General features: G+C 41.1%; 1 protein-coding gene across 1 annotated transcript; it reads left to right on the top strand.

Moving 5' to 3' along the window:
• The first annotated feature begins 1,254 nt into the window (after positions 1 to 1,254).
• LOC9270469 (uncharacterized) lies at positions 1,255 to 13,596 on the top strand. Its single transcript, XM_015755992.3, has 3 exons — positions 1,255 to 1,648; positions 1,720 to 1,833; positions 12,947 to 13,596. The coding sequence occupies exons 1-3, from the start codon at positions 1,532 to 1,534 to the stop codon at positions 13,379 to 13,381; spliced, it is 666 nt and encodes a 221-aa protein (XP_015611478.1). The 5' UTR covers positions 1,255 to 1,531; the 3' UTR covers positions 13,382 to 13,596.
• Positions 13,597 to 24,586: the final 10,990 nt, after the last annotated feature.

Raw genomic sequence — 24,586 nt, 5'->3', positions numbered from 1 at the left:
ACAGTTTATGCGTCCGTCCCCGTAGAGAATTACTAAGAGCAAAATGACCTTCACCACTTATCGGAGGGAGTAGATAATTATAAACAGTTTATGCGTCTGTTCCCGTAGAGAATTACTAAGAGCAAAATGAGGAATTCCTTTAGAACACAACATAAGATGGCGGATGGCCGCAGGTCTCTTATTCTACAGCGGCAGTCTCAAACTTGGCCTAGCCCAACGACGAGCAGAGTTATAGCTGCTCTCTCGGCCTAGGAGTGTTTGGGTCTAAGACTCTAAGGCAGGTAGAGAGATGGCCCTAGTGAGGTACTCTCTCCGTCCCAAAAAAGCCAACCTAGTACAACGAATCTGGACAAAGGGCTATCCATATTCGTTGTACTATGTGGGAGTAATGGGCTAGCTGTCCAGATTCGTTGTACTAGGTTGGCTTTTTTTTAGCACGGAGAGAGTAATAGGCTTGGTTAGTATTCTATTTATTTATAATCCACATATGTCGGCTTTCTTTTCCAAAGAAAAAACCATATTCATATCTGAATCAGCCACTCAACTACTTATCCAAATCCTCCAAAATTTTAATATCCAATCTGTTTTCATCTCTACTTATAAGCAGTATAGGCCGGTTAATCATAATGGTCACACATGACTACTATGATGATATGTTCTTAGATAGATGATGCAATCTTAGATGGTAGGGAAAATTTGTAAAATTCACCATAAACGTCACCTTGAGCTTGAGATTTCCTCTATAATATGATTTGTTTTAAACACCTTCTAATTCACCTTGGTTTGATATTCCTCCCCAATTAGCAATTACCATTATTCACATGTTATTTCTTCACGATCGTGAAATGGAGTTTGCTGTCATGAGAATGGGTAATGAGAATGAGTGAGTAACGATAACTAAGAGGAATCCTAAACCAAAATAAATTAGGAGGGGGTATTTGCGGGGGATATTAAACTCAGGGTGACATTTAGGTTTACTTTTGCATTTGAGGGCCCACAAATATATTAAGAAGAAGAAAATGGTATAGGGCTAATCTAATTTGCTCTTTGGTTTGAAATCCTAGGCTTGCCCTAAGCATATTGGCCCATATTTGTGTCTTGACAAAAATAGACACGATCATGACCGTTGGTCTGAATCGTGCGGCATATCTGATGGGTATTGAGGTCTTACAAGTAACAAATACTTGTTTGTGCAACCCTAGACCCACCATTATCTTGTCCCCCTTCCCCCCGCCGCCGCCGCCGCCGCCATTTGACCTCCATCTCTGGATTGTCATCACAATTTTTTTCTTTTGTCTAGCTTCTCTGCGCTCTACTTGCGAGGTTGATCACGATCAATAGGTCCTTGATTTCTTCACCATATCGTTGTTGCTGCCATCGTCACCGTTGCCACCACCACCACATCAAGGAGATTTGGTGTATAGTTTTTTTTTTAACAAATAAGTCGCCAGCTAGACATAGCTAGATAAGTCGCTGTCATCTTGCTCTCTTTGTTTGTGGAAGGTGGGTGAAGGAGAAGGAAGCAGATCAGATGGTGCGGCCGGGGAGAGGACAACGGCGGATCGATGCTGCCATTGACCACCTATCAGAGTATGGCTTTCCGAGGCCCATAATCCGTCAGACCATCAATGAACTCCTCGCGGACACGGTAATCTGTCTTGATGTTTTTCTAGGTTATCTTCGTGTCCTTAGAAGGTTGCTAATTGAACTTAATTTCAGCTGTATGGGAGGAATGGGTGGGTCTTCCTAGAGGAAGGCTCCTACCGCATTGTGGTCGACAGACTACTCGAAAAACAGGCAAATCAGCAAGAGCAGCAGGAGGAAGATGCAAAGGTTTTCTTTTCTTTCTTCCTGCGCTCATAGTTTCTCAGTTCCATTTTTATCTGCTTCGGTGTTTGTTGTGCGGAGCAAGTGTTTAAGTTGCAGTAGTGAGTGACGCAACTAGTAATGTAGCAAGAAATTTTTCATTAGGTAGTCTCACTTCAAAAGTTCATATAGTAACATCACATACCAAAATTTTCGGACACCGTAAATCCCATATATAGATATGAGTACAAATTTATATATATAAAAAAGATACAAATGTAGCAAAGTGCAAAACAAATAGAAGTCACAAATCAAACTTTGTTATGCTCTCCGTTTAGGGTTATTTTGTCAATATTGTTGAGCATGTTTTGCAATACAAGTGAACATCTCAAGAAGATAGACTCTTTATATCTGTTCATCAATGAAAATGAATCATGAACGTAATATAAATTGCACGAAGATAGTATAGTAACATTTTACTACCATTAATTCGGGTTTGCACATATGGACTTATATTTTCAGCAGTATTAAAATGTTAAAATGCCAGATGCATACGCTAATTTGGAGTGATTAGAGTGATCAAATAATTGGCCAGGAAAAAAAAACCAGAAAGCTATTAAACCCCAGTACCCCACCTAGTTTTCCATGGACAGACAAGTCAATTGTACTTCCTCCATTTCATATTATAAGACTTTATATCATTGCCCATATTCATATATATGTTAATGACTTTAGACATATATATGTATCTAGATTCATTAACATCTATATGAATACGAACAATGGTAGAAAGTCTTATAATATAAAACGGAGGGAGTAGCTCACAATCGTGAAGCGAGAGAGACGCGACCGGCTTCCACCGACAAATCAGCTAGATGAGCCCTATAGGAAGCCAGGAAAAGGGGCGAACGGTGGCCGAGGGGTTGGCGGCCAACGACAAACGCCGTGATGGCCTGATGGTTGACGGGCGGGAAGGGAGACATAGCCGGGTTCTCAAATGGCCTCCCGGGACCTCCACGGCTCGAGGAGAGGTGGACTAGTGGAGAGAGATGTTGACGCACCGAAGTGAGTGTAGGATCGAGATGTCGACTAGAGGGGGGGGGGGGGGTGAATAGGCGATTTAAAGAATAAATAACACCTAATCAAATCTAACCTAAGTTGCTAGGCTTGGTGAGGGTGAACTCTAACTAAGCAACTAAGTTATGTTTTGCAAACCTAGGGTGATAGTGGCTCAATTATATCTCTAGGAAAGTAAATTGCACAAATGTAAATGCGACAATCAAATGAGACAATGAGACAAGAGATTTTTCACCGAGGTTCGGAAACTCGCCGGTTTCTTACTCCCCGTTGAGGCAAGCCCAACTCCACCGCTCAACCACGAAGCCACCGCACGCCCCCTTCGTCAAGGGGTGGGCAAGGCGGGAGCCGGCCCACGGAGAGGACTACCCAAGCCTCGATCACTCGGGGTAGTTCTTCCTTCACTCCGAAGGTGGTGAACTCCAAACCACTCACAAACCGGCACTGGGCCTCCTCCACAATCTTCTCGGAGAGGTCACCGGGCAACTCCTCCACAAGCCGTCTAGGAGGCGGCAACCTCCAAGAGTAACAAGCAATGACCCGGTGTGGAGATGATCAAGTGCCACACTAGCTCTACAATGGAAGCAAATGCACTTGACTCTTGGCTAAACAACCCTCTAACACACTAGATGGATGAACATAAAGCTCAAGTGAGTGTGAGAGAGGTGCAAGGAGTGTATGCAATTGAATTGGGTGCCAAGAGAGCCCCCTTGCTGCTGGTGGGGGAGTATTTATACTCCCACCCACCAAAACTAGCCGTTGGGGGCGAAATCCCCCAACTCTGTGCTCTGCCGGTCTGACCGGAGGTATGTGGCCGGTCAGACCGTGCTACTCAACTAGCCGTTGTAGCCCTGTCAGAGGGCCCCATTGGCCTGGCCAGTCAGACCGGCATGGGGTGGCCGGTCAGACCGGCCTCGGCTCGGTCAGACCGCCATCGGCTCGGTCTGACCGAATACGGCTCCGTCGGCTCTGTATCGGCCATCCTGAGCAGCACCATCTCGGCCTCCAGGGGGCCGGTCTGACCGCGCAAATGCCACCGGTCAGACCGGCCTTATGCTCCGGTCAGACCGCCTTCTTGCGGCCGGTCAGACCGGCCAGGGCACGCCGGTCAGACCGCCACTATGTGGCCGGTCTGACCGCCCCTGGTCAGGCCGAACCCAGTGAATTTGCAAGTGAATGTGTGCGTGATGAAAAAAAGAGCACAAATGAAAATGCAATGACCTAATGTGGCAATTATAATCATCTCTTTGCTAGGTCATTACCCTTCTTAATAGTACGGCGAAACTAAAAATAAACTAGCAAATTTGATCGCCCTACACCTCGATCAATTCTAAATTAAAGCGCTAGTTTTACCGTCTTCTTTCCCTTTGCTTTGCGTCGTCAATTTTAATCCATCGATAATCATCCATGCACACATATGACGTGGACCTAACTTAAAATGTATAGCTCAAAGACAACGGTTAGTCCACAATTAGCACTTATCATTAATTACCAAAATTAACACCGGGGGCCTAGATGCTTCAGTGAGGCAACACGATGAATGTGTACACCACGGTGCCACAGCAAAGGGAACCACGAGGCTCAGGCGCTCAGCCCTAGTTAGGAATGACAACAGCTCTGCACCTGTCGGTTTCATCACCCCATTCCCACCCTGAGGTAAAGGGAATCATCCGTTCCCATCTCCATCCCCACGTTGTTGTAGGTTTTCCCGTCCGTCCCTGCAGCGGGTATGGGTCACCCATGGGTCTTTACACCCGACAACACTATCAAAATATAAAGTGCAAGCCAGGAACAATCCCCAACCCAGGTGACAATTAGCCTATTATTAATGTATTGAGTATGCAATTAGCAGTGAAATCATCATTAAATCGGCTGATTGAACACAAAATTGACCCAAAAGAATAGGCACAAGCAAACAGAGTGTAACTTCAGTGCTTGAAAACAAGTCAACCTTCCGTGCTGTTAGCCTGCTACAGAGCAGCAAGATGTTTCCTTCAAAGAGAAAGCCAAGAAGTTAACGTAGATAACTAACTCTGGTAGCATACAAATCAACTACTAGCTGACTGCTGGTTGGTGATGAGTCCGCAGTAGTGGAGCTAGACCTTGGGCGTGCGGCCTGGTTGCCTTGTCTCCTAGAGACATGCGGCGTGGCTTGGATCCCTTCACACGAAGGCGTCGGCCATCGGTATCGACTGTCGATCTGGTGTCGGCCTGGAGGTCCTGTAGGCTGGAGGCGACGAGGCAGCGCATGGATCTGGATGGAGGGAAGCGGCGGAGGAGAGGACTCTATCAACAATGTGAGTGTGGGATCTAGGGTTTTGGGGGCGTATATGGTGGTGTTCTTTTTTTCTAAAGATGAAGATGACGTTTTTTTACGCAAAACGATGTGATATTAATGTATGATTGATTGAGTTTTAATCATTACAAACTTGAAAAGTAGATTAATATGATATTTTGGAGCAACTTTTATATAGAAAATTTTTACACGAAACACACCATTTAGCAGTTTGAAAAGCGTGCCATGAAAATCTTAATCTTCATCTAGCTCTTGTTGGAGAAAGAACGGGACCTATATCTGAAGTAGATCATAACAGTTGGGTTTTTAATATCTATATGGGTGTGAGTTAGGCCAATCTAGATTGTAGGCCTTGACGCGTCCAAGTAAAGTGTCACTATTTTGGCAAACTAGACCATTGGGCCTAGGACTGCTGCATGGCCATATTGTACTAGGTAACCTACTACAGACAAGTCAACTACAAGCCAACATCGAGGCATGCATATGCATGCTCCTAATGATATAGTCATGTATCCTCGCACTAGAAGGATAGAATGAGATATGGTGGCACATGCCTGGTTCATTTGAATGATCAACGTGCAAGTATCCCTCAGCAGGGAAGGGGATCCTTTTTTTTTTGCGGGGAAGGGGGGATCCATTTGATCATGCTTGGTTCCTCAACAATGGAACAACAAGCCACACGATGGGTGTCGTGATGCCTTCTCCAAGCTTGGTAGCTTTTGTAGGACTGCCAAGTTTGGGGACGTCTCTAGGGTCTGCATTGATGGTCTTGGCATGATGCTCTTCTTCTATAAGTTCGGCGATCACTAGCAATGTCAAGAGTCTAATATATTTCTTGACTATTCAACAACTGGGAGAACTCACTGAGGCTTGTTCGGTGCTCTGGGTTCCCAACTCCTGTCCCACGTTCTCCGCGTGCACGTTTTTCAAACTATTAAACGGTGTTTTTTTTTGCAAAAAGTTTCTATACAAAAGTTTCTTAAAAATCAAATTAATTCATTTTTGAAAAAAATAGCTAATACATAATTAATCACACGCTAATGGATTGCTCCGTCTTCCGTGAGAGGATACAGGTTACTAACCCCAAGTTACGAACACACCCTGAGTCTAGATGAAAAGCTATGGTTGAGAACGATGTCACGTAGGTTCAGGATCCTAAGTGGCACAGCGTGGCTGTATGTTCTCAACATCACGCTTGTATAGCTGGTGTGCCATGGAAAGACCTTGATTTCACCTATCCTGAATTTATTCGCAATAGATCAATATAGGTCTAGAACTTCTAGTCTCGGTCCGAAAGTTCTCGTCAAATTACTGAAAGTTCTAGTTAGCAAGAATATAGCCCACGAAGGGGAAATCACAATAAGCATGATTTGCACAAGGTAGATACAACAATATGCTATGTAAATTGATAGGTAAACATTGCACAAGCTATCACAATGCAACCTCACGAAGAGAATAGTAACCCAAACACAATAACGGTAGAGAGAGAGAACCAATTCTTTTTACCAAAGTTCGGATCCAACGATCCTGTCTCCATCGAGAGGCTCCTACAAGCTGAGTTGCATTCAACCCTAAAACCCACCAATTAAATTGGTTCTTACTCAGTTTACCCCTTTTACTTATGGAGGTGGAGTAGAACCTCCAAAAACTTCCCAGGCTGTCCACAATCACCAGATGCTTGCGAGTGACATCTAGTTGACTAGGAGGATAACCTCGAAGAGTAAGAAATGCGCTAAGGAACAAGCTCGGTGCTGATCATGCCCCCATGATAAATCCCTACTTTTAACTTGCACTCAATCCCAAAAATCTGTCTAATCCCTGCCCACTTGATACACTAGAAGCTTTAGATCCAAGAATAAGAGAGATGGGAAATGTCTAGGAGGCTATGATAATCCGAGCAATATACAGACTGCTTACTAAAAAGTATAATGCGCATAGCTATAAGCTAACTACATCTTTAAAAATTGCATAGTAAATGACTTTAATAAAAAGCCTTTATGCAACGAATAAAGGAATTTTGTAAGGTATTGGGTTCACACAGTGCGTATATCGCCAAGACAAATATGCTAAGTTCCTATAAGACACACAACACCACCACACTTGAAAATATATTGCATATGTGGTGTAAAATCTGAGTAAAATAACACTCATAAATGGATTCACCAACCGCCTAAAAATGACCAATATATATTCAACCTAAACCATGATATTGGTTGTATCAAAAAATGCACGCATGTGACGAAAAGCAATGATATAATATAAAATCAATTGCTTCATGAAACCCAAACAATGTCTCTAACTTATAAAAAGTTAACAGAGTAGCTATATATATAAAGATTTAGTGCTTGCCACTGTTTAAATTGTACTCTGTACCAACCCCTAACAAGTTGTATAACAACTGCTGTATCAACCCCTAACAAGTTGTGTAACAGCTGAATAAAAGGATTTTAAGGTAATAAGTCACTTGAACTCGCACATATTGCCAAAAACAAATATGCTTAAGTCCATAGGGACATGCGATAGACCACACCTAGAATATGGGTTGCATACATATTGGGATTAGCCCCGAAATATGCCCATCAATGCCCTTGCTATATGACATGTATAGCATACCTATTAATAAGCTCTTGAGTGATAGATTTTCTGGGTAATGTAGATGAAGTGCATCTCACCAGAGCGCCCAAAGTAGATGCGATAATCAAATCCGGACTGGAGCAAGTACTCAACCGATGGCCCTCGTAGGGAATAATGATTGGTCCAATCTTTGAGCGTAGGAAGTAGGCACATGGCCATGAATTCATGTCACATATATCCAAAACAAGTCCAAATTGAAGGTATGATCCTTGTGCTTGAGCTGGTAAACCCCTAAAATCCTTGTGCTTGTGATTGAAGGTATGAAGTAGGCTTGTCCTTCTGTTGTAGTTGAAATAGTCCATTGGCGGCAGCTGATGTAGTTGTCATGGAGGCGAGATCACCAACGTGAAGATGATATCGCCCATCAGAAGTGACGGAGATGTTGGTGGTGGAGACGAAGTTGCCCATCAATGATGATGATGAAATCCACCAACCGTGGAGACGGAGAAACCAGTCAGCGATGGTATACGCAACCAACAGTAATGACGACTGGTGGCAACAGAGATGGTTAGCTGTGAAGACGAAGTTGCCCATCAACAGCAGCAGAATAGGCTAGGTCAAAGTGGCATAGCAGGATGTTGATGAAGATGACAATGTTAGTGATCTAGTCAGATTTTAACGTTGATGAAGTCCAGCTTCCTGAAGTAAAGAACCTGATGGATAGTAGTTGACCGAAGATGAAGATAATGCCGATGACGAAGGTGTCGATGGTGACGTCAATGATAATAATCCATCAAAATGTCGAGAATATATCCATGCTCGAGCAGTTTTCTTGACGTTGATGTGTGCGTGACGAAGATTGATGCAACACCTCTTGATTATGAAGATGACATTAGAACTTGGTATTGTAGCTATTGGAGATGCTTCACTTGGAGGAAAGTAGATGTTGATGCTGCTGTCCAACTTGCCGAATCTAAGTAGATTGGTTGATAACTCCAAACTCCATAGGCCCAAACTTGTTAAGCTCAAAGTCATATACGAGTTGTACTCCAGAGGGCAGAGTTGAATCTAACCAGGACATGTAAATTAAATCTTGAACTTGATATTTGTGAAACTCGGAGTAAACCGTGGAAGTAGCTGAGATCCAATGTTGCCGATGAGAATGTCAGAGTTGTTGAAGTAGAACGCTTGCTCTAGAATGAAGATGAAGATAATGACTCCCAAAGTTGACTCGTTGGCTGGTTAATTGATTACTTCATCTTGACATAACGTTTGTCGAGATTTAGACGTGTTTGTGCAGCCCCCGACTCTATACTTAGTTGGGAACAACTGAACATAGAGTCAAGAAACTATAGCTTCTTATTGTCGAGTAACCATCACTTGAGTAAAGATATGCGTTGAGGATGTTCGAGTAGAAATCTTGAGGATTGGAGCACCACTTGTAGTAGATTAGCACGACGTCATATTTGGTGGCGCATGCTGAGTGAAGTAGCAAAGCTGGTGAAGTAGAGGCGATCGGAATTGCTGGTGATGAAGATGATCGGCTGCAACAGAAGCAACAATATGTGAAGATGAAGTTGTCTAATAATGATGGCGAAGGCGCTCACCCGTGGAAGTGAGAGCACCAGTCGGTGGCGGCGTAAACAAGCTGGTGGTGAAAACATGGTCACCCATCAATGACAGCATAATAGGCCAGCGGTAAAGGCAAAGGCACTAGCCGGCTGCGGTGAAGACAAAGATGCCCATCAGCAGTGGCATAATCTCACAACCGTGGGGGCGAAGGCACCAGTCGACGGTGATGAAGGCAAGCTGGCGGTGAAGACGAAGACGACCATCAGCGGTGGCATAATCGCACAGCCGTGGAGGTGAAGGCAAAGGCAAGCCGGTGGTGAAGGCGAATACACCCATTAGCGGCGGCATAATAGGCCAGCCGTGAAGGTGAGGACATCAGTCGGCGGCGGCGAAGGCGACTGACGGTGGTGTTCTGACTGATGCATTCCTGAAGCATAAGAGATAAGCTTATAGACATGAATCCCTACTATGCATATCTGGATTTGGATCCTATAGTATAAACATGTAGGATGAGTAGTCTTTGATGTTAATATAATACTCGAGGAAAATTCAAGCATTTTGCAATATTTATAAATATGTATTTCTCCTCGTATCAATTTTAGTTTCCTTGAGTAGTTGACTTCCTATGTTTAAACACTATGCCCAACTAGTCATAGCCCCCAAGCACCGGGAGTCGGCTCAAGGCAATTCCCAAACATGCATAGGAGTAACATGAATTCGTCATTCATGGAACAGAGCTTTATAGATCAAAATATGTGCTAATTGGGTACTTCAACAATTATCAATAGCAGAAAATAAATGATTTTATCTCTATGCTTTTGATTTATTCGAGTAATACTACTAACGAAAGATCTGCGCTCGTCGATGGTGCTGGAACTGTGTTGGCGCGAACTAAGTCGACAAACACAACGACCTGGGAGATCTGCTTAACTCCAGTGCATGACCAAAACTTGATGAGATGTGGGTGTGCTAGTCAGTTTGATCCTACAACTGACAAGATATATAAATTGAAGATCACCAAAGAGCTGATCAGCTGACAAGCCGGTGGACTAGTTCCAGCCGATGCCCATACCAGCTGATGTCGATAGGGTTTTGAGCTATCGGCTATATGTTTGATGTAGAATCTGACACTTGATGTAAATAATGATATAAAGATAATCGGCTGATGATAATGTAATGTAACAATAATATAATCCAATCGGCTACTAATGGTAAAGTGTTGATTCGAAGGTTAAAACATGCATCAGCTGGAGGTCCGATGTCATTAAATCCAAACGACTAGATAAATAGTAAAACCTTTGTTGTGATCGGCTAAATCCTACTTGTATGTAATCCTTGTAAGCCGATGCAACGTCCAGATTACTCATCGGCTGAAACCCCAATGAAACCCTTATTGGCAATCAAAAAGCAGGCAAGAGATTATGGTTCTAAACACGACTAGGGCAGTTGCAGCGCAAAGTATGAAAAGAAACAAAAATATCTAGGCAATCAAGCCTTTGACTGATTTTCTGGGTGGTGGCAGGGGCGGATACAGGCATGGGGCAGCTAGGGCTTGAGCCCCATGCCTGGCTTCATGATCCCCATTATAATTTTGAAAAATACCATGTAATTTCTAAAAATATTTGAACTCTCATTAGTTCAGCCCTACGCGTGTAGATTTTCTGGCTCCGCCACTGGGTGGTGGATACCTTAGTTAATCTAATCTAGCAAGATAATTTAGTCGATACCTGCATAAACCCTAAAACGAATCTCAGCCGATATGAGCAAATTAAGATGCTAAACTAGATTTAACTAAGATATATGATAACTAGCGGTTGTAGAAGATAGATTAGAACGTCTAAAACGACGCCCTAATCTGCCAATGCAAACCGCTGAGACAAGTCATACCTCTTGTCAGAAGATCTAAGCTGATACCCTAAATCGAAGTAAGAATTCGTCGAAAAAGTAGAAATGTAAAAGGTGGCGATGCACCGAAGTTGTATTGATCGAGAGATAGTTTACAATAACCCTGGGTGTACATATTTATACCTATAGGTAGATACTAGTCCTTCTTGGACAAGAAAGAATCTTTTCTAAAGATAAAAGGAAAACATAAAGTCCTTATCGGACACTAAACACACTTTCCTAAAGATAAAAGGACACTAACAAACTATTCCTAATTAATAGTTAAACTGCCATACCGCATCCTCCTTGAACTCGGTCACTTCTGGATAAGCTTTCTTCAGTAGATTAATTTCCTTAACCGAATCTACTAAGAATCCGACTATTGGCGACTTGATAATTCCTATAAGCCGATTCAAATACTCTGAAGCCGATACTGACTCTAGGCCGATGATGACTTTGGGGCTTACCAAATTTCACTGTTAACACATGCCCCCCAATTTTGGAGTATGAGAACTCATGCTTCAAAATTATCTTCTTTCTGATTTTGATGACTCCAAAATTGATCGTCTTCTGTATATCACAATCAACTTTCATGAGCTGATACTGTTTGCATCAAATGAGCTAGGCTGTTGAACTCGTGGCAAAAGAATTTGTCCTTGGTAGGTGTTGATAGCCCTTGGAATGCAAGATCTGCTAGCTACCCCGATCACACTCGTTGACGGAAAACTCTCGACGCGACCCCTACCTGGCGCGCCAACTATCGAATCTGAAAATCGGCAATAATAAAAGGGGTAGTGCATGAGACCTAAAAGTGGATGGATGCGGAGACAAGGATTTAGAAAGTTTCATGCTCTCTCGATGATAAGTAATACCCTACTCCTGTTTGGGGATTGTATCCGTCGAGTGTGTATTATTCTGACGATCTAATAGTGGTTATGCCCTTGAGGGGCTCCCTGCCCACCTTATATAGGTTTGGGGAGGGTGGGGGGAGGTTACATAGCCAAATATGGCATCGGTTTACTTAATCTACTGTACAATATTACTGAACCAGGACTTTAGACCGTTCCTTTATATACAAGGAAACATAATACCCAAGTCATGATGTGTTACATATTCCATAAACATAATCTCTCCCATATATCCAGTCGGTTAACCCAGCCGTGTGGGTATATGGCACCCATAATCTCCACATAAGAGATCAAGAATCAGAAAATGCTGAAACATTTCACACAACGCTAAAACATCTGTGCCCATTATTGTCTCAATTTTGTGGGTGATTGTTTGTGAGAGTTGACGGCAAAGCTGACACCATTCCCCCCTTTTTTTTTTTTTACCTTTTTGACCGTCAGCTTCATTGCCAATAATATCAAGTGCTACTTCTATAGAATTCCAGTTCATATTGTTGTGCTTTTCTTCCTATAACCTGGTGTACCTTACATTTTTAGTTATCAAAATTATTGGTGTATCTAACATTTTTAGTTAACCGGATTGTTTGTTTATCTAACATTTTTGGTTAATAGGATTGTTAGTGTATCCAACATTTTTAGTTAATAGGACATAGATCAGTGCACGTTAGCCTTCAAACCTCCTTGATGTATTCTTTCCTTTTAGACCTCTCATGTTGTTTCTACTCTCTAATCTCATGATATTGTAAGTTATTTCCTATCATAACATGTTTAGTTCAGTTGGTTGCCAAACAAGTCATAATTTTCCATTGGGCTTCCCTTGTTTAAGCAGCATGAAGGAGGAACTACTGCAATGGAGCCGCTTCCAGAGAATGGCGTGCAAACCTCACAAGCTGAAGTGCCAGCTGCTGCATCTGAGCCAGCCAAAGTTGTAGCAGCAGTGGCCGATGAGATGCCCGATTCTACAACTTCAGTGCCACTCCCTATCACTGCAGCTAGACATACTGCCTCAACAAGGCGCCCATGCTATGGATGGCTTATTGAGAGTGAATCCGAGGATGATGAATTGGACAATGGAGTGTCAGCTGTTGAGCAATCTAATCCTCCATCTGCTACGAATCATAAGATGAGTAATGGATGGTCATATGTTGAGCAAGCAAGGCCTTCAGTTGCTATGAGACATGAAATGGAACCATATACTCATCATAGAGGGATGCTCTCAAAGAGGAGGCGGCCGAGCGGATGGGATGTGCGCCCATCCTATTAAGATGGTGTTGTTTCATTCTAATCATAAAAACAATAATTTTCTTTCAATATCTTTGTCTGATCTATCTAGATTGCAAACAACTTGGTTGCTTCGTTTATCTGAGTTTTAGTATTATTTGGTGGTTGAAAGAGGCATTTAGGTAATGTGTGGATTGGGTATTTTGTTTGCATGGATTTGTTGTTTTGCTTGTTATGTGGATTGATGCTTTAAGGTCTCCTGGCACTATCGTTCACTGTGATGTGAGCATCATGTTTATTTGGTTCAGGATTTCTTGAACATTTAGGCAACAACATTATGATAGATAATGTGTTAACACATCACTCTTCTGACCGGTTGGGAACTATGCAATTTTTATCTGTAGGAAACTAGATATGGAATTTCTTGTCGGTAAGGATTAGAGAAAACATGGAAACCTTTCTTTTTTGCCAAAAAGGAAAATGAGATCCTATTCAAATTGGTAGTTGTTGTTGCAGTATGCCTAATTCATGTAGTCTTGTAGACGAGAAACCTAATGTCTATAAGAAGTTAGAAGGTAAGTTAGATTGAAACTTTATAAAAATGTTCGAATAGTAGACATGCTACCATAGCCATTCATCCAAGTGCACCATGCACTTGACAGTCAAACACATGGTGCACATGGACAACTAGGTGACACCTACCAGCTAATACACAAGATCTAGGTGAGCAGTAGAAATACACAGAATTATTGGTTGGTTGACATATACAAGTAACGACTCAGCAACTCAGCAATTTGCTTCCCACTTTGTTAGGACTAGCCTATTTTGCTCCTTGAGTTATGGTCGCAAGGTTAGCCCTAAGCGTACTGGCCCAATGGGATTAGGCCCATTTAATGTGGCATTCGTACTTGACAAGAATATAATATTGTATCTCACCATCATGGTCATTGTTTTAAATTGGTAGCTCATGTTTCTATTGATGAGCATTATGATTTTGCTATTGTATAACCCTAGATATTTTTTCATCCGCCATCATCTCCTATATGGCTGATGCCCTCCACCACCATCGCCGCCACATTGGCCTCTTAATCACGTTACATTTATCTACCACATTGTTTACTCTGGTATCAACACCCGTTTTGCCAAACTTCTCCATTCTCCCGTTGATAACTAAACTTGCCAATCAGCACCACTTCCTCTTGCCTCACCTTCTACATAGATGTAAGATTGAGGTAAAAGCGGTTCATACACTTTCTTGTTATTTTTGACATATCATCACTGTCATTGTAGCCGCCTCCGCCGCAAGCCTGTGACGTGCTCTTCCTTATAAGGTACAAAGGGAGTAGTAACACAAGCACAATAATGATAGATAGAAAACCAATTTTCTTATTGAAGTTTGGATCCAACGATCCTATGTCTCCATTGAGAGGCTCCTACAAGATAGGTTGCATTCAACCCTAAACAGCACCAAGCAATCACAAAGACTGGGCTTGGTTCTCACTCAATTTACCCCTTTTTCTTATGGAGGCGGAGTTGAACCTCAAAATACTTCCTGGGCTGTCCACCAGATGCTTGCGAGTGATATCTACCCAACTAGGAGGATAACATCCAAGAGTAGGAAATGTGGTGATGAACAAGCTCGGAACCAATTGTGCCTCAATGCTAAAACGTTTCACACAATACTAAAACACATATGCCCATTCTTTTTTCACAATTTTATGGGTGATTGTTTGTGAGTGGGTGGTGAAGTTGACACCATTCCCTCCCATTTTTCCCCCTTTTTGACCGTCAGCATCATTGCCAACAATGTCAAGTGCTACTTCTATAGAATTCCAGTTCATATTGTTGAACTTTTCTTCCTACCACCTGGTGCACCTATCATTTTTAGTTATCAGAACTATTGTGTATTTAACATTTTTAGTTAACTGGATTGTTTGTGTATCTAACATTTTTTTGCTAACAGGATTGTTGGTGTATCCAACACTTTTAGTTAATAGGATTATTTTCTTTTTTTATATTTTTGGATAGCTTGTAGATGACTAATTGTTGACAATGAACGATTCTTTCGGGCCAGCATTCCTCAACTTAGACTGAAGACAAATTATAAGTAACAAAACTCAAGTATGATGCAAAAAATTTCAAAACTAATATTGCTATGCACATACCAAGAAATGACATACTTCAAAAGGATTCAAATGAATTTACTGTTCCTTCTGAAACCAGATTGTTCTAAAGTACCTCAATGATGATCCAAGTATACTTGATAGGTCATTTCAGAATCTTTGACTCCATTAGAGTTAGGTCCATTTCCATGAAATACTTGATTAGGGGATAACTCTTCTATAATTAATCAACCTCAGGTGGTTTAGTAACAATTTCCTAAAAACTTCATAGAAGCTACTAAGCAAAAAGCGCTTATGTCAATAGCTGATGAAAACTTCCCTTGGGTATCAACATCCTTTTTGCCTAACTTCTCCATTCTCCCTTTGTTGGCCAAACTTGCTACTCAACGCCACCTCATATTGCCTCATCCTTTACATAGATGTAGGGTAGAGGTAAAAGTAGTTGATACACTTTCTCGATTTTTGTGACATATTGTTGCCACAATCGCTGACCAGCCCATGTCATGTGCTATTCCTTTTAAGGGACTTGACTAACATATACCCAATAATCATCACCGATTTAAATCGTGCAACACATGTTTTGATGGACGTTAAGATTTTTCCAACAATATAATAATAAATGGTTGTTTGGCAACCCAAGGTAATTCTTCTTCCACCATCGTCTTCTCACACACCACCACCACTATTGCAGTTGCCACCACCTTTGCATTCCCCACCGCCCGACATCGATCTCCACATTATTAGCTTTGTCATCGCTGCTGATGAGGGATGTTAGGTCTCGATCTTCCGATCGGTATTGTCGTATTGATAAACAATCGATTTGGGCAGAGTCGCGACACAACTCGATCCGGCTTCTGAACGAACACGCTACTGAGCCCCGCAATCGCAGCACCACGTCTCCTCTGGTTATCAACCATGCCGAAACCCGGTTGACCTCGTCGAGAAGGCTAATCCTTGCATGCGAATCGAAGAACACAAGCAAGAACAAGATAGAATGCAACACAATTGCATATGAATGATTAAGCACTCGACTTTGGGGTTCTACAAACCGATCTAGCGGCGAAACTATTCTTGACAGATTACACTACAAGATAATTGAGCTATTGCCACCAAATTATTACTACAAAAAATAATTCGTAGCAATATATTGTACTATTGCAATGATAGTTTTTCCGTGGTAAATAATTATATTTTATTGCAACGATCTACAATCGTTGTTTTATTTAGTAGTTTTGTTGCAATAGAAAATGAGATATCGCCACAAAAAATCGTATTGTTGCAAAAAACATGTTCTATCGCCACAATTTTAATTTTTGTGGCAATTTACATAGTACATGGTACTTTTCACTATTTTTTGTTGCCGCGATCAACAAATTCGTTGCAATAAAAAAATTGTTGTCTCATAATTTAACTTAATTTTTTCATATGAACACGGATTGAGACAAATTTTATATGGAAATTATAGCTCTCGACGAGATCTACAATTTTATAGGTGATAACCTTTTCATTTGAAATCTTTTAGATATTCAAATCTATGATTCAAATCTCAGTTACGTAGGCTCAAATGGAACGATATGCATTTTCAACAGAATTGATGCGTAGGTGAGTTGGTAAAGGAGAGCTTGCGTGAAGGATAGGTCTTGGGTTCGTATCCTAGCCAAGACACAATATCAAAAAAAATAAATAGATAAAATAGATAGGATGATAGATTAATATTTGAACTTTTAGTTTGGTACATAAAACTAATGCCACATATGGAGTGGTGGCAATAATTTTTATTACAACGACGTGAAGTGTTGCAATATGACTTTTTGCCACATCCATTCCGTGGCAACATCTAAATTTATTACCACAAAATAAAAATCGTTGCAATAACCTATTACGACGCTATTTATTACCACGGCTAGAAACGATTTTAAAATTGTGGCAACATGCATCTATTGCCACAATTTTAGTATTGATGCCACGATTTTTTTCGTAGCAACAAATGATTTTTCTAGTAGTGTTAATCTAAGCAAAACCCGAATCTAAACGACACAATTACAAGGCCCGAAACCCAAAATCAAATTCGGACTAAATAAGATACGTGGCTTGTTTTGCAGATTCCCAGCAGCTTGGTAGGAATTTTGACGTGGGACCAAAACCATCTAAAATTAACTCCATAAGCTTTCCAAAAAGTACTCATGGGCCCCTAAATTCCTTCTAGATCAGCGGCTAGGTCCGTTTGAACTTGATGCTGTCAGGAGGCCCGAATCCGTTTTCAAAACATGTAGAACTTTATCTCGTCTTCTCTGGACCAAAAGTGACGTGGTGAGGTAGAAGTGGACTTGGAGAAGGTCTTGGTTTGGTCCCCAATCAACTTCTTTAATCATCCATGCATTCCTTACGCTCGGTCTCTTTTCTTTCGCCCAAGCAAGTACCTCTGCAAACGAAAACACACCAAACTTATTGTGTAGCAACGTTTGTTCAAATATATAACAAGTAAATCTAATATAGAATATATGCACCTTTGGTTGATTAATACACATAAGGTAGTCATGGTTATATCCGAGCTAGTTGTGTCCTCATCATCCTCCCCTTCTTGATTGGAAACCGTCCTCGGTTTCACCTTGTCATGGAGCATATTGAACTTATCTTTATCTATCATAACATCTGGTGAGGAACATTTCTTGATGGTCATATGGTTGGCTCCTGAAATCTTTGTAGTCGCAAAACCACAACACTCCCCTTCTTGCAAACCAACTTGTAACTCATTTAAACAACTAGAGGAACTAGATAGAGAATCACTTATACGCATGTGGTCCTCTAGACAACACATCTCATCATGAAAAGGAGGTATCATCAAATTCTCACAAATATATACTTGATGTACATTATATTCTCCTTTACTATCATAATTGCCAATAACATGAAAAATCACATCAGAAGAGCATGGCAATTCAAATCTAGCAAATAGTTTCTTCTCTAAAAAGTTGAGTGGACAAAGATCATCAAATTAAATATAACCCCAAGTATTTAAAGAAGATAACAATTTAAGCTCTTCATTCTCGCTAGCAATGTGAATAACATGTTTAAACTCAACACATGGTGGCTCTACTATAGAACTAACATGTTCATTCACTAGTTGTGGCATGGATATAAGTGAAGCATCACACAACTCTTCTTTATCACAAGAAACATCAAGCAAATTGTTTTGTGACAAAGGTATTTCAACAATTGTTTCCACTATAGGTTGCTCTAATGTAGCACAAGTAGTGGATATAGTTAGCACATCATAACTATGCATAGAGTTAGCACATCATAACTATGCATAGCTTTAGTAGTTGTAGCACCATTATTATTACCTTTCTTCTCATCTTCAGAAATTATAGGCGCTTAGTAATTAAACATTCCTCAAGCATGCACGGATCTATGGACAGGTCTTTTTGCTCTTCGTCTTTCTTCTCTTCCTCCTCATCATCTTCAACGTCGGAGGTGCTTATGTAGCCATCTTCCATAGCAATGTATGCACGTTGACTAGGGAAAACCTTCTGCACATGGCCAAATCCATGGCAGCGGTGACACTGAATCCTGGGCGTGCGTCCCGTCAAAGCGGCAGATGAGGCACTCTTGGTGGATACCTGCGAAGAACCTTCACCTGAATCTGTAGGTCGTGGGGAAGGTGGTTTTGGCGCTATAGAAACTCCGGACGCAACTGGTCACTTGCTCGTTGGTGGGGTCGCCCAGAAAGAGATGGGCTTGGGTAGCCCCGAAGATGGCTTTGTCCACGGCATGTACGTGCGCTGATCACGCCCCTGCAATTCCTTCTCTGCAAGCATAGCAAACTGAAACAACTGGTTGACAGTGTTAAATTCCTTATTTTCTACCATGTCCTGAATCTCGCGCCTCAATCCCATGTAAAAGCTACAAATGGAATCCTCAGTTCCCTCCACTATGCTACATCGCATCAATCCCTTTTGTAGCTCTCCATAGTAATCCTGTACAGATTTATCCCCTTGTTCTAAACGATTCAGTTTCTTGCTTAAATCTCTATAATAACATGGAGGAACAAATCTATCACGAATAGCTACCTTAAGTTCTTTCCATGTAGTAGGTAAAGCTCTCCCAACATCTAACCTAGACCACCAAATATAAGCAAACTCTTTGAACCCACTACTGGCTTGTCGAACTCTATGTTGCTCAGGCACAAGGTGGGCACTAAACTTTTGCTCTACTGTCATCTGCCGATCAAAGTATTTCTTAGCATCATAATAACCCAAAAAGACGGTATTTTAAACTTAACCTTAGAATAAGGATCATCGGGCACACAATTATTGTTGCCTTATTGGTATCGCTGATTTTAAGCACCACTCATACCTGTCATTGCAAACACAAAAACAATAACAAACAGTGAAGGTTATCCCTAATAATCTACTACGCGGTGTAGTGATGCCTCTCAACAACTCAGCCAAATGGAGCACCTTACCAAGCTCTTACAAGTGTCTTACTAGCAATGCTAAGGACGGTACAACCGGTGGTTGGTTCATGACACCTTAAAGGACGTGATGTGGCGATTGCATCAATCTAGCCGGTGTGAGCTCAACAAAAGGGGAAGAAGCACTAGCAATCCCTAGTCGCAACTCCCAACTCGACCGATAAAAACTTCTGAAAAGTATAAAAACGGAAACTCAACGATGAGACAATTCAATTTTTCAAGGTCCTGGTAACAACCGACGAGATGCAAAACTGGACCCAAAGCTGAAGTACAACTCACACAGACTTGAGTGATGAACCCTACACCTAAGTGATGAACATATACAATACTCAAAACTAAAAATTAAATCTAAGACTAAACCAACACTCGACCCGATGATGCAATCTAGAATTCAACAAAGCAAAATCTAATAGAACAATGCAACGGCTCAAATTGTCTAGGTAAAGAATAAATATTTTTTTGTGGCAATTTTCTAGTTATGCAAATATAAATTACCTAACGGGCAACCGCGCTATGATACCAACTGATGAAGGGATGTTAGGTCCCGATCTTACGATAGGGGTCGTTCTCCCACCCCTATCGTATTGATAAACAATCGATTTGGACGGAGTCACGACACAACTCGATCCGGCTTCTGAATGAACACGCTATTGAGCCCCGCAATTGCAGCACCACGGATCCTCTAGTTATCAACTGTGCCGAAACCCGGTTGACCTCGCCGAGAAGGCTAATCCCTGCATGCGAATCGAAGAACACAAGAAAGAATAAGATATATTGCAACACAATTGCATATGAATGATTAAGCACTCGAATTTGGGGTTCCACAAACCGATCTAGCGGGGAAACTGATCTTGACAGATTAATCTAAGCAAAACCTGATTCTAAACGATGACGGCTACTGAATTAATGTGATTAGGGACGTCCTAGGGTTGCCCTAGGGCGCACACTCTCTTGGGCTAAGCCCACGGCACAATTACATGGCTCAAAACCCAAAATCAGATTCGGACCGAATGAGATACGTGGCTTGTTTTGCAGATTCCCGGCAGCTTGGTAGGAATTTTGACGTGGGACCAAAACCACATGAAAGTAGGCTCCACAAGCTTTCCAAAAAGTACTCATGGGCCCCGAAATTCCTTCTAGATCAGCAGCTAGGTCTGTTTGAAGTTGATGCTGTCAGGAGGCCCGAATCCGAATCCAAAACATGTAGAAGTTTATCTCTTGTCTTATATGCACAAAAAGTGACGTGATGAGGTACAAGTGGACTTGGAGAAGGTCTTGGTTTGGTCCCCAATCAACTTCTTTGATCATCCATGCGTTTCTTACGCTCGGTCTCTTTTCTTTCGCCCAAGCAAGTACCTCTGCAAACGAAAACACACCAAACTCATTGTGTAGCAACGTTTGTTCAAATATATAGCAAGTAAATTTAATATAGAACATATCCACCTTTGGTTGATTAATACATAAGGTAGTCATGGTTATATCCAAGCTAGTTGTGTCCTCATCAGCTGCGTTTTTTTTTCTAGCTTCTCAATTTTAATTTGAGTTTTTCTGACCAGATATTGCTATTTTTGCATTGGCTTTCCTTACTATCCTTCTACATATATCTAAGGCGAGGGTGATCACAATTCATATACATCCTTAGGTATTCACCATACCATTATTGTTGCTACCATCGCTGTTGTTGCTGAAGTCACATCGGAGAGATTTGGTCAATAGTTTTTTGTTTAGTTGCTAGATATCCATTCATGGTTTTTGTATTTGGATGGCAAAGAGGTCGTATGTTGGGAGGATGATGGCACACAATCGATGCAGCTACTATATATGACCTACTCATTTCAATTTGTTTGTAGAAATAAGAGATGAAGAATCAGGAAATACTGAAATGTTTTGCACAACACCAAAACATTTATGTCCATTTTGTCTCATCAGGCGTCTGTTTGTGAGAGCGGGCGGCGAAGCTGACACCATTTCATCCCCTTGTTTTCACCTTTTTGACTACCAACTTCATTGCCAACAATATCAAGTTCTACATCTATAGAATTCTAGTTGTTGTGCTTTTCTGTCTACCACCTAGAGTATCTAACATATTTAGTTATTAGAATTATTGGTGTATGTCACATTTTTAGTTAACTGCATTGTTTATGTGTCTAACATTTTTTGGTTAACATGATTGATGGTGTATGCAACATTTTGGGTCAATAGAATTATTTGCATATCTAATATTTTTGGCTAGATTGTAGATGACTCATTGCAAACGATGAATGACTCTTTCGGGCTAGCTTTCCTCAACTTATACTAAAGTAACAAAATTCAAGTATGATACAACAAATTTCAAAACTAACATTGCTATGCATATATTTAGAAATGAAAAACTCCGAAAGGATTAGAATAAATACAAATTCGCCATTCCTTCTTAGAACACATTGTTCTAAAGTACCTCAATGATGGTTCAAGCATCCTCGATAGGTCTTCTCAGAATCTGACTCCAATAGAGTTGGGTCCATTATAATGAAATACTTGATTACGGGATAACTCTTCTATAAGTCACCAACCTTAGGCGGTTTAACACAAACGAGTATTTCACAGATAACCGAGAAGAAATTATGTTAATCGGCACAAAAAACAAATTGGTCCCTTCAACGCATAAATGGTTCATAAAAACTTCATAGAAGCATACTTAGCAAAGGTCACTTACCTTTCCCAATTCTATCAATAAGAACAACTTATGAAAACCACTCTATGTTGTGAAAGCATAGGCCGAGCGGAAACATCGATTCTTTCACTGGCTTGTACTACATCAAAGAGTGCTTACTGCAGGGACCATGCTCATACGCATTGGCCATGTAACTGAATATGCTCCTTGTGCTTGGACACTTTCGAAGATACCGATCACCTTTTCAGAAATTATGATTTCACAAAGAAGGTTTGGCATCAAATTTGCAACTTGAAAGTTTTTAACCAAGTCGGGATACGACAATGTTTGCTCAATATCTCCTTTTGTTATCTATTTAGATTGCAAATGAATGACTTGGTTCCTTTGTTTATCGGAGTTTTGGTGTTATTTGGTGGTTATAATAGACATTTAGGCAACGCGTGGATTGGGTTTTTTGTTTGCATGGATTGGTTATTTTGCTAAAATTTGTTATGCGGACAAACATTATTTTGTGTCACCATCATGGTTGATTATTGTTTGAAATTTTGTAGCACATGTTTCTATTCATGGGCATTATGGTTTTAACCCTGTATTTCTTCATCTGCTATGATCACCTCCAACACTGCTGCCACCACCGTCATCGCCAGCACCTTGGCCTCCAAATCTAGTTACATCCATCTAGCACATGATTTGCTTTGGTATCAGCGCCCCTTTTCACCTAATATCTCCATTCTCCGTTTGATAACCAAACATGCAACTCAGCACCTCCTCATCTTGGCTCACCATCTACATATATGTTGGAAATATAAGGAATTTACGATAATATTTAATCTAGAAATCTAGGGAGTAAATTACGACGACATAAATGGATTACTATCAATAGTTAGGATTTTTCCAATTAGACATGCTATGGTTGTAAACTATGGAAACAAGCATATTTAACTCATTTGCGCATAGAAACAAGATCAATAGAAAGAAACAAGGAGGAGAATAACATATGGTGCTGGAACAAAGTGGTTGTGACAATAGCGAGAGGAGAACCGTTGCCGTTCCTGCTGTTGCCATTGCCATTCCTGTTCCTAGTCTCACCACTAGACGTGATGAAGAGGAAGCTGTTGACATAGTTGTACTCAAGCACCAACGCAGTGCGGTTCCAAAAAACATGATTTTCTCTTCCTCTCGATGCAAGATCAAGGAAACGGGGGTTCCAAAGGCCTGCTCTCCTAGCACATGTGCATGCACTCGCCTGGATGGGATAATCATAGCATCAACATAAGTGAAATAGGATGAAAGTGTGTATTCTCTCCTGCGCGGGAGATCAAATTCATTCTTCTTTTATAGGAGAAAGGAAGATGAAGAGGAAATGACTCATGGAAGATGAACAGAAAGATAGTAACTTATGCATCAACCAGTCAGCAACCATCCTTCACTACACCACCATGAAACAACCATCAATTTGATATAATTGAAATATCAAATTGACGTTGGTTACCATTCCATTAATAAATTATTGCATTAATTCTAAAAAAACTCTTCATATTTACCTTTGATAACTCATGAGAAGATGAATACACAGATTCTAGCGTAATGAGCCTTGGAATTTAATTGATTTAATTGATTGCAATTGATTAATTACCCAATTAATTCAAACAGATGTAAGGTGGAGGTAAAAGTATTTCATACACTTTCTCGATTTTTGTTCCGTACCATCGTGATGAACCCTTAGTTCCACTCGACACTCAAGGCTGTTGTTGGCCCGATCTTTTGGTGAGTTGATGATAACTACGATTTCAAAGAAAGGTTGACGACCTGACTACAACCGTACAAGACGTTGTTGTGTTGCGCCTTTGCGATCGATACACCTCTCCGTGGGTTATTGATCTTGCCAGTGCAAATCAACCCTATTGAAGTGACCATGGCTACTAAAGATACAACCATTGCTCACATCATGGAAGAACAAGATGATATCAAGATCAAGTCAACCAAGTGCTGGAATCA

Source organism: Oryza sativa, chromosome 9, assembly GCF_034140825.1.
Source record: "Oryza sativa Japonica Group chromosome 9, ASM3414082v1".
Lineage (NCBI taxonomy): Eukaryota > Viridiplantae > Streptophyta > Magnoliopsida > Poales > Poaceae > Oryza > Oryza sativa.
This window is presented reverse-complemented; position numbering and strand designations above follow the sequence as displayed.